Below are 12,109 nucleotides of genomic sequence, written 5' to 3' on the forward strand. Positions count from 1 at the left end.
ATGCCTGGAATGTTCTGATGCCGGGCATCCTGGTGGTTGGCGGAGTGGCGTGGAGGGGGGTTGGGCAGGGGGGGTGGAGCATTGGAAGTTAAGACCAGGTTCAGCCTTTGTTCTCTCTCTTACATCTGGGCTTCACAAGAGAAGGTCACGATTGGCTTGTGGGTTATCTGTCATCTATTTGGCGTGTGCTACGGCCCAAACAGTAGCCTGTGTAAAGTTGGTTTAATAAACCGTCAATTCGCAAACTCAAGCCTCTGTCTGGACAATTGTTCATTTATGATCTAGTCAGGTCATTACACTATGGTTATAAATGTCTCTAGCCACAGCTAACATTACCTTTGTAAAATTAGTCAGTCCATGATATAGCCTCATTGATATAGCCTAAGTTGACTAATTTGCCGTGATGCTTGATTGGCCTACTTGCTTGAATACTGACAAATTTCACAACACCACCATGTATTCTTGTGGGCTGACTGTAGTATTAGCCTTGTTTACATTAGGTTTACTATGTATTGCTAATGGTTCTTTCAGTAGTGTGACACACTCATCATGTTGGTTTCAGACGTTTAAAAAGCCCCATAAAGGAGTTGATGTCTCGCTTGGGAACATTTGCCACCACAGGGGTTTGGCCTGCCGATCGGGCAACAGGCCAGCTCTGAGGCAGAAGAGATGGCATGACCTCTTTCAGAAGGTATGTATTATGACAACAGATAATGGCAAAACACGCAAAGACATATGACATTTGAACTTTGTGTTCATGTAGAAAACATACTGTGTTACTAAAAATGCCGGTCATTAAATGTAATCCTTTACTACTAATGAACAGTAACTTTATTAAAATATTTGTCAATTAAAATTGTCATGGCATAGTGTAACAGAGACTGTACACAGTGTCAAAATCCCAAGTTGTGACCTTGTCAACCAATCATAACAGGTTGAGGAAAGTTCCAGAGAGCCAGGGTTCATCAACCCTTGACTACAGGTTTCGGCTGAGCTGTTTGAGAGTACATTGAGATGGAAAGTCACCAGCAGGGGACTTCCTAAAACAAGCTTCCATATGTATCATTACAGTGAGAGAATTGTCCAATGCAGGTCCGTAGACAGCTTTGCTCGGGGGGCTTCAGAGAAGTGTCTGTGGATTTCTCCCCAGGAGGTCAAATTAATAAAGCTTACAGGCTAAAACAACATGTACTCTCTTCTCTGATTTATTGAAATGAGATTCCATACTCTAGTGTTGTCTCCCTCCCTATATTTTAACGAGGTATCTACCAGTGGCCAGCCTGTCTGCTGTTCAGACGCCTCCATTGAGGGTTGCATTTAACTTGTTGTCAATGGTAAATATTACATTTTGTGTCACATTATTTTCCTCAACTACTATGGCTCTGCTGCCATGATGGAACACTGTTTCAGATAATTATTTTGACAGGTGACTTTCTACTCTGTTCATTGTGACTATTAGGTGTCTAGGTCTTACTAGTCACCGCAACATGACACGTTTGTTATTTGCTGGTGCAAGTGGGGGGCACTTCAGGCTGAGGAGTAAGTTTCACACATTACCATGTGTTACAATGACCCCTCAAACTTACTCAAAAGCTATCCCAGTGTTGAGCTGAGCGCAACTGTAGAGCCAAGTCACTAGGCACCACTGTAAAGGAGTTGTCTCAACACAATACCACAGATGTCTTAAGTTGAGGGAGCATGACCGGACTGCAGTTTGGCGTCGTAACCGACATCAGTGGGCAAATGCTCACCTTTAATAGTCACTGGCACACTGGAGAAGTGTGCTCTTCATGGATGGGGTTATGGTATGGGCAGGCATAAGCTACAGATGGCAATTTGAATGCACAGAGATACCGTGATGAGATCCTGAGACCCATTGTTGTGCCATTCATCCGCCGCAATCAGGTTTCAGCATGAAAATGCATGGTCATGTCGCAAGGATATGTACACAATTCCTGGAAGCTGAAAATGGCCAAGTTCTTCCATGGCCTGCATACTCACCTAGACATGTCACCCACTGAGCATGTTTGGGATGCTCTGGATCGACATGTACAACAGCGTGTTCAAGTTCCCACCAATATCCAGCAACTTCGCACAGCAGTTGAAGAGGAGTGGGACAACATTCCACAGGCCACAATCAACACCCTGGTCAACTCTATGCGAAGGAGACGTGTCGCACTGCATGAGGCAAATGGTGGTCACACCAGATACTGACTGGTTTTCTGATCTACGCCCCTACTTTTGTAAAAGGTGTCTGTGTCCAACAGATGCATATCTGTATTCCCAGTCATGTGAAATCCATAGATTACGGCCTAATTAATTTATTTCAATTGACAGACTTCCTTATTTGAACTGAAACTCAGTACAATCTTATATTTTTGTTCAGTGTATATAAACAATATTGGTTTGTCATTAAGAAATTGTATCCTCCACTTGCATGCAGATGATACTATTGTGTATTCTGTTTACGCTACTGTTCACAAGGCTCTTTCAGAACTACAATCTACCTCTTTTGCTAAGCCTTTGTTAAACTGAAATTGGTACTCAATGTAGGTAAAACTAAGTATACAGTTGAAGTTGGAAGTTTACATAACCTTAGGTTGGAGTCATTAAAACTCGTTTTTCAACCACTCCAAAAATGTCTTGTTAACAAACTATAGTTTTGGCAAGTCGGTTAGGCCATCTACTTTATGCATGACACAAGTATTTTTTTACAACAATTGTTTACAGACAGATAATTTCACTTATAATTCACTGTATCACAATTCCAGTGGGTCAGAAGTTTACATACACTAAGTTGACTGTGCCTTTAAACAGCTTGGAAAATTCCATAAAATGTCATGGCTTTAGAAGCTTTTATAGGCTAATTGACAATTGAGTCAATTGGAGGTGTACCTGAGATCTATTTCAAGGCCTACCTTCAAACTCAGTGCCTATTTGCTTGAAATCATGGGACAATCAAAGGAAACCAGGTACTGCGTTCATCTGTACAAACAATAGAACACAAGTACAAACATCATAGGACCACGCAGACGTCATACCGCTCAGGAAGGAGATGCGTTCTCTCTCTTAGAGATGAACGTACTTTGGTGCGAAAAGTGCAAATCAATCGCAGAACAACAGCAAAGGGCCTTGTGAAGATGCTGAAGAAAACAAGTACAAAAGTATCTATAACAACAGTAAAACAAGTCCTATATCGTCTTAACCTGAAAGGCCGTTCAGCAAGGAAGATGCCACTGCTCCAAAACCGCCATAAAAAAGCCAGACTACGGTTTGCAACTGCACATGGTGACAAAGATTATACTTTGTGGAGAAATGTCCTCTGGTCCGATGAAAGAAAAATAGAATTGTTTGGCCATAAAGACCATTGTTATGTTTGGAGGAAAAAGGGGGAGGCTTGCAAGCCGAAGAACACCATCCCAACTGTGAAGCACAGGGGTGGGAGCGTCATGTTGTGGGGGTGCTTTGCTGCAGGAGGGACTGGTGCACTTCACAAAATAGATGGCATCATGAGGTAGGACAATTATGTGGATATATTGAAGCAACATCTCAAGACATCAGTCAGGAAAGTTAAAGCTTGTTCGTAAAAGGGTCTTCCTAATGGACAATGATCCCAAGCATACTTCCAAAGTTGTGGCAAAATGGCTTAAGGACAACAAAGTCAAGGTATTGGAGTGGCCACCACAAAGCCCTGATTCTATAGAAAATTCTATAGAAAATTTGTGGCAGAACTGAAAAAGTGTGTGCGAGCAAGGAGGCCTACAGCCCGATTCAGTTAAATCAGCTTTGTTAGGAAGAATGGGCCAGAATTCACCCAACATATTGTGGGAAACTTGTGCAAGGCTTCCCGAAATGTTTGACCCAAGTTAAACAATTTAAAGGCAATGCTACCAAATGCTAATTAAGTGTATGTAAACTTCTGACCCACTGGGAGGAATGTGATGAAAGAAATAAAAGCTGAAAGAAATAACTCTTATTTTGACATTTCACATTCTTAAAATAAAGTGGTGATCCTAACTGACCTAAGACAGGGAATTTATACTATGATTAAATGTCAGGAATTGTGAAAAACTGAGTTTAAATGTACTTGGCAAAGGTGTATGTAAACTTTGTTATTTTCCAAAAAGCTTGAAAATGTATTGTATGATCTATGCATATTTACATTGGATGGTGCCCACATTGATCGTGTCCCCACTTATAAATATCTGGGTATTCTGGATTGACGAAAAGCTATCTTTCAAAAAGGATATTGATGAGTTAGTTAAGAATAATTCAAATGTGCTTCCTTTAAAGGATAGGGCATGCTTTTTGTTAAATAGCAGAAAACAAAAAATTCTGTCGACATTCATTCCGGCTTCAGACTGTGGCGATATCGTCCATATGAATGCAGCTGCGGCTGTATTGAAGCCATTGGACGCAGTTCATCGCCGGGCACTCCACTTTATTATGGGCGATAGGCTCAGTACACATCACACTGCATTCTGTATCAGAAAGTGGTCAGGCCCCCTCTTAAATCTCGTAGATAAAGGCACTGCTCTCTTGTTGTTTATAATGTCCTCGTGTGCAAACTTCCACCATACCTTACTTCATTGTTAAATTACAGACATACGAGTCACCAAATCCGATCACAGGGATGGCTAACTCTGGAGATCCCTTCAGTCTCCACTGGGCTAGGTAAATGTGTGTTTAGTTTTTTTTGCACCTTCCTTGTGGAATGACCTCCAGAACTCTAAGGTTGGATGTTTTGGTGCCGCTAGGACAGTTCAGATAGTTTGCTTTTTTACGGAGGAATGTGTTTGTATTTCATGATCGTGTTTTGTAGTTACTTTTTTAAATTACTTATACATACTATGTTTTGATTGCGTTAGAATTGTAAATATTGTGAATTTGTATGACTGTGTGCACTGCTCCCTTGAAAATCAGGCCTTGGTCTCAATAACATTCCGTTTAACCCCCTTGGCCTATATGGATAGGGCTAGATTGAAATATTTCTTACAGAAGAAATATCGAAAGAATATGCATAACCATCGTGGTAATTAAAAGGGAACAGTTTGGAGATTATGGGGAAATTATTTGACTAAAGGTGAGGACAACAGTTCATCTGAAACAAGACTGAATCCAAACATTGCACATAAAATCAGGAGTGTAATCAAAATTGTCTACACTTTAAGCCGCATTTGTTGATAACAAAATCTGAAAATAACCTGGATACATTCAGTAACATGATAAGAATGTTCTTGGGAAATTTTGGGTAGGTGCAACATAATACAAAAATATTACAAGGTTTGTATTGAGGTCTAACTAGTGTTTAAAAGTGGCCACACACTGTCTCCAAAGTGTGCCAGTTCCTAAGTAATTATAATGCCATTTTCTGACTTAAACTTTAAGGTGCTTTTTTTCAGCTCCCCGAACTGTGCCGTTGACGAACTAGAGCGAGCACACTTGTAGATGTTTTGTTTGGACCACAGCCCTGAATCCCTGCCTTTACACAATTATTCTGGCCGTTTACGCGATCCAAAAACAGTCCATTATTAATCATAATCTGGGTCAGGTGGACATAATTTGAAAGCTTGTTCTGTTGCCAACACGAATGATAAAATACAAGGCTTTGAAAAGGTAATTCCGAGAAACAGATTGTAACTTTTGTGCGCATAGAATGGAGTGCATTCAGATGTATGGTCCGTTGCCAATTTTCTTCACAATACAACAAACCAAGGCTTATTCTGTTTAGGACAACCCAGGGTATTATGCCATGTCATCTTGTAACTGTACATCAAACATATCAATCATAAATGTTGACACTGTATACTATGTGAGTTTTACGAAATATGGAAATATGAAGTGCACATTTGAACTCACAGGTGCTTGGCTTGCTTGTATAACATCAAAGTTCTAATTATTATAATCATCACGTCATCTTTCAAAATGCAGAGTCCTCGTAACTTATTCGTAGAGTCCTCGTAACAGTATTTCCCTCACTCAGACAACAAAATATTTGCAAAATTTTCCCAATTAGCGGGAGGGATGGGGGCAACATCTTGTCACACGCGGTGCTCAAGTTCAGAACGTCTGGCAGTCAAAACCCATACAGAGCTGTCAAACGGAGACCCTGAGCTCTGACATCCTGTATAGCACATTACTGTACAGCCACTGTGTTCCAATTTAGGCGCTTATCAAATCTGCCATTTTCAACCCGTATACGGGTATGAGTGTAAAGGGTTAAATATATTTTAATAAAATGTATGTACTCATGACTAAGTCGATTTGGATAAAAGAGTCAGCTAAATGGTATATTATTATATTAGTGTCATTATAGAGTTGTTTAGAGCGCAGGTGAAATTAACCAACTAATTTAGGCAATCCACTAACACCTTTAGTGTGGGTGTTGGTTCTAGAACACTGATCGTAATTATAATTACATTACAAATCCCAAGTTCACAAAGGTGAGCTTAGTTTTACTGGGGGCACAGCTGAAACTGAGAAATGAAAAACAAATGGTAAGTAGGTGTGCAGAATCTCTCCACAATATAAATGAGAGGCTTTTGTATATTTTATATATAACACACATGGCATCTAGTGGTCATATAGAGAATAGATTTACATTTCTGAACTGAGGTATGCCTATATATCTGGTTCAGTTGTGGACATAATCGAAAGCCTCATCGTTGTCTATGACTACTTTCACACCACTTGGCAGCAAGATTATGTCAAAAGGGAAAAATGTTGGTGGAAAATGTCAGACTAAAACAGAACACACTGGAACATTTTCACCAATGATACAATAGAATTTTCCAATTGACACAATTTGCATCATGGTGGAAGAATTTGCCAGGAAGATGTGTGTTCCTATTTTGGATAGGAACACAGAATAGCTCTCTCGCAAAGAACCCAGTCAGGCATGGGGAACAGGAATAGCACAGGAACATGCTATTTGCAGCATTCTTTGAAAGGACTCATCCTTCCATCCTCCCAACCTGGTATCGAAAGATGCTCTCTAGTTACACTCCACAGTAATACACAGGTCACCCTCTAGATTGTGCAGTATGCCCGCTTGTGTATGCATAGTGTGTGTGTACCACTGACCCTGAAGCTGTCAGGGGAGTCAAGGTGCAGCCTCTGTCTGATGTCCTCAGAGGCTCCGGCACATAGCCTGTAGAAGATGTGGTAGTTCCTCTCCTCTTTACTCTGCATGCAAATCCTTGACTTCTCCAGCAGGTAGTGGGACACGAAGCCACCCACCACTGTATTCTGTCACACACACACACACACACACACACACACACACACACACACACACACACACACACACACACACACACACACACACACACACACACACACACACACACACACACACACACACACACACACACACACACACACACACACACACACACACACACACACACACACACACACACACGGGCCAATGAAGCAACAATGAAATTTACCAAAATACAGAAATTCCTTTTTAGGCTGAAAATGCATTAGCCACAGAAAATGATGGCTAACCTTTTCATTGAAGTGGATTTCCACAAATTTCCCAAAGCGACTGCTGTTGTTATTTCTGACTGTCTTGGCGTTTCCAAACGCCTCAAGCAGGGGGTTTGCTGAAATGTACAGGCACAAAATAAGTATTGTGATCTCTTCTACTTTGGATGGCCAAAGTACGATTTGGAAGTTATTGGTGAAGTTATTTGTTAAATCCTACCTTGAACAATTCTCTCGTCAATATCTTGACCCGTTCCGTATGATGTTGTTAAATATCTATAGGATGAAGAATAGCAATGATGCTACAGTATATGACGTTAATCTTTGGACTAGGGCTATCAACTCAAGTTAAATTACACAAATTTGAGTGGACACATTTTTTCATCATGATTTATCGCATTGTCTGAAAACGTTCAAAATACACTGAAAACATCAAATACATCATCTATACAGATAAAAACAATGCGATGTCAAAACAAGTTGACATCGAGGTTAAAGAAAGTGTGCGTTAATCAATTTACCTGATTTTGCTAACGTCAACATTCTTGTAATACTTAAATTACAGCTCAATTTGAGCAAATCCCTAATTTGCGTTGAATCGTGATTAGTAAGCAAATCCTGCGATTAACAGCATAAAAAAAATATATATATTGTTTGACAGCTCTACTTGTAGATCAGTGAAATTACAGAAAACATGGCTTATACACTGACGACCAACATCATTACACAACATCAGGGCTTGACATACAGGGCTGCCCGCTGGCCCAGGGGGGTTGAAGTAACCCTCTGGGTCTGTCAATCATCCACGTCAGTGGCCCACTTGTGCCAGTGATACAAATATTGTAATAATGCTATTTTCAATTTAGGTTTAGGTCAATTATATAATAATTGATAAAACAAATAAAGAAATTCCTAAAGCTATTAGGTCTGTAGATTATTCATCACGAACGCACAGTACACATTGCCTATTTTGAGCGGAAAATCTGTTGGGCAAGAGTGCACAGCTCTCAACTGGTTGTCATGTGGAACAGCTCACAGCATAACAGCGGTATGGTAGGTATTAGGAAATACTTCTTAACATGTCTACCAGTAAAAAAATGGTCTACCAGTAAAAAAATGGCCTCCTAATGTAGTTTAAGCATTGATGTGGACTTGCGAAAACCTGAAAAAAACCTACATCCTGGAAAAACAAAACCAGGAAAACTGAATTTAATAGCATGCTGACTGTTCAAAATCACTAATAAAAGCCTTTTGAGACCCAGAGTCACACAGAGTTACTGTGCACATGCAAGGGTGAGCTTCATACTGCTTCAACGTGATAGCTACAGGACCAAAACAGCTGAGAAGTTTAGTCTCGCGCTACAACACTCTTAATTGTTGCGGAAATTGACCCATTGTTTACGCCGTGAAATGTTATCTTGCTCAGTCTCTTTAATATTTTAAAAGGTTGTCTGTAGTAACTAACAAGATCATAGCAGTCAGTAGTATTTTAGGCCAGACCTGAGGACAAACTTTGTGTTTTCTGTCTTCCCGGCCCCAGATTCTCCAGACACTATGATAGACTGGCTCATCTTCAGCACCCTCATGTCCCGGTAAGCCTTGTCCGCTGAAAGACAGAAAGCCAAAGAAAACACAATCAAACAAGTAATGATCTGATGCTTTGGCAACACTTTTACATGACATAGTCCTAGGCTTTATTCAAATGTATGTCAAATGTAGCCATTGCTTTACATTTAAACACACTACATTTATGACCAGTAACCAGGCAGTATAGCAGCCACTGATGTAATAGAGATGTCTGCCCTCACCGATAGCGTAGACGTGAGGTGGTAGAGTGCCCAGGGACCGGCCCTGATAAGACTTGATGGTCTCTGGAGCGTACAGTTTGGGTATGTCATAGTAAGGGTTCACCGCAATCAAGATGTTGGCCACATAAGTCTGTGTAGCAAAAAGTCACATTTTTAATCATCACATGAGCTAGAGCACACGTGGCCAAACTCATTTCATGGAGGGCCGAGTGTCTGCGGGTTTTCACTCGTCCCTTGTACTTGATTGAGAAATGAAGGTCACTAATTAGTAAAGAACTCCCCTCACCTGGTTGTCTAGGCCTAATTGAAAAGAAAAAAAAAAAAACATCCACAGACACTCTGCCCTCAGTGGAATGAGTTTGACACCCGAGAGATAGAGCATCTGAATTTCACAACCAGGCCTATGACCAACAGATGTCTCTTACAGGAAGAGAATGGTCTATCTTAAAGGCCTAGGATGAATCTACAATTGATTTGTAATGAGATGAGGACATCTTACATAAATCTGGTCTTTACTATACCGCACTCGGACGTTGTTTAAGAGTGTGCCTTCATTCAGGTACATAAGAGAACCTGAAAGAGAGAAAAACAGTCACTCGTGAGAAAGCATCTTTTAAAAGAGATTCTCTGGTACTTTTGAATACTTTTTAGCCAGTAGTTGTGAAAGTAGCACTCACGAGCCAGAAGTGGTCCCCAAAAACTGCTCACTATGTCACATATGTGCAGATACTGTATGTGCAGCTTGCATGGCGGCACAGCTTGCATGGTGCCGCAGAATTCTATGGAACGTTATTTAAGTGCCAACCACTGGTACCATTAATGCTAGTTAGTGCTAGTTTGACCAACAGAGGGCACCTTTGAGAAGCATTTGATAGCCATCAATAGCAGCTGTACTGGAACATTTAAAACCTTTAAGAATTTTGCTTCATTAATTGGCTTAATATTACGGGGTTTCTAATTCAAGAAAAACTAAAAACCCTCTGGGTTTCTGTTAGGATGGAAAGGAAAATATGGTGCTGTACAACGTGACAGTTGGGAGTAGGCTACAGTACTTGGCTATTTAGCTAAAGAATCCCTGTGTTGTGCGGGACAGGGGTTAAATTCCCCAACTGGGAGGAAATGGTAGGATGTCCTTGTAAATAAGAATTTGTTCTTAACTGACTTGCCTAGTTAAATAAAGGTTACACTAAGAGCATAACATTTCTACACCCTAATTGTATACAGTGGAGCAAAAAAGTATTTAGTCAGCCACCAATTGTGCAAGTTCTCCCACTTAAAAAGATGAGAGGCCTGTAATTTTCATCATAGGTACACTTCAACTATGACAGACAAAATTAGAAGAAGAAAATAATCCAGAAAATCATATTGTAGGATTTTTAATGATTTTTTTTTGCAAATTATGGTGGAAAATAAGTATTTGGTCAATAACAAAAGTTTATCTCAATACTTTGTTTTATACCCTTTGTTGGCAATGATAGAGGTCAAACATTTTCTGTAAGTCTTCAACAGGTTTTCACACACTGTTGCTGGTATTTTGGCCCATTCCTCCATGCAGATCTCCTCTAGAGCAGTGATGTTTTGGGGCTGTTGCTGGGCAACATGGACTTTCAACTCCCTCCAAAGATTTTCTATGGGGTTGAGATCTGGAGACTGGCTAGGCCACTCCAGGACCTTGAAATGCTTCTTACGAAGCCACTCCGTTGTCCGGGCGGTGTGTTTGGGATCATTGTCATGCTGAAAGACCCAGCCACATTTCAGCTTCAATGCCCTTGCCGATGGAAGGAGGTTTTCACTCAAAATCTCACGATACATGGCCCCATTCATTCTTTCCTTTACACAGATCAGTCGTGCTTCACAGCAGGTATGGTGTTCTTTGGATGCAACTCAGCATTCTTTGTCCTCCAAACACGTCAAGTTGAGTTTTTAACAAAAAGTTATATTTTGGTTTCATCTGACCGTATGACAGTATGACATTCTCCCAATCTTCTTCTGGATCATCCAAATGCTCTCTAGCAAACTTCAGACGGGCCTGGACTTGTACTGGCTTAAGCAGGGGGACACATCTTGCCCTGCAGGATTTGAGTCCCTGGCGGCGTAGTGTGTTACTGATGGTAGGCATTGTTACTTTGGTCCCAGCTCTCTGCAGGTCATTCACTAGGTCCCCCCGTGTCGTTCTGGGATTTTTGCTCACCGTTCTTGTGATAATTTTGACCCCACGGGGTGAGATCTTGCGTGGAGCCCGAGATCGAGGGAGATTATCAGTGGTCTTGTATGTCTACCATTTCCTAATAATTGCTCCCACAGTTGATTTCTTCAAACCAAGCTGCTTACCTATTGCAGATTCAGTCTTCCCAGCCTGGTGCAGGTCTACAATTTTGTTTCTGGTGTCCTTTGACAGCTCTTTGGTCTTGGCCATAGTGGAGTTTGGAGTGTGACTGTTTGAGGTTGTGGACAGGTGTCTTTTATACTCATAACAAGTTCAAACAGGTACCATTAATACAGGTAACGAGTGGAGGACAGAGGAGCCTCTTAAATAAGAAGTTACAGGTCTGTGAGAGCCAGAAATCTTGCTTGTTTGTAGCTGACCAAATACTTATTTTCCACCATAATTTGCAAATAAATCCATTAAAAATCCTACAATGTGATTTTCTGGATTTTGTCTGTCATAGTTGAAGTGTACCTATGATGAAAATTACAGGCCTCTCATCTTTTTAAGTGGGAGAACTTGCACAATTGGTGGCAGACTAAATACTTTTTTGCCACACTGTATAACAATATTTTGGAGGTGATTTGGTATTCAAAAAACAAAG

The 12,109-nt window shown here is 40.7% G+C and overlaps 1 protein-coding gene across 6 annotated transcripts in view; it reads right to left on the reverse strand.

Moving 5' to 3' along the window:
- LOC124046291 (unconventional myosin-VI-like) overlaps positions 1-12,109 on the reverse strand; it is a 102,746-nt gene that overhangs the window by 62,537 nt on the left and 28,100 nt on the right. For all 6 annotated transcript variants that reach the window (XM_046366485.1, XM_046366484.1, XM_046366483.1 and 3 more), the window contains exons 4-9: positions 9,799-9,872; positions 9,300-9,429; positions 8,992-9,097; positions 7,712-7,767; positions 7,513-7,610; positions 7,084-7,248 (exon numbers count right to left, since the gene is read on the reverse strand). In XM_046366485.1, coding sequence (XP_046222441.1) covers positions 7,084-7,248; positions 7,513-7,610; positions 7,712-7,767; positions 8,992-9,097; positions 9,300-9,429; positions 9,799-9,872 — 629 coding nt within the window. The remainder of the gene's footprint in view (positions 1-7,083; positions 7,249-7,512; positions 7,611-7,711; positions 7,768-8,991; positions 9,098-9,299; positions 9,430-9,798; positions 9,873-12,109) is intronic.

The sequence above is a fragment of the Oncorhynchus gorbuscha genome, linkage group LG10 (genome assembly GCF_021184085.1).
Source record: "Oncorhynchus gorbuscha isolate QuinsamMale2020 ecotype Even-year linkage group LG10, OgorEven_v1.0, whole genome shotgun sequence".
Classification (NCBI taxonomy): domain Eukaryota; kingdom Metazoa; phylum Chordata; class Actinopteri; order Salmoniformes; family Salmonidae; genus Oncorhynchus; species Oncorhynchus gorbuscha.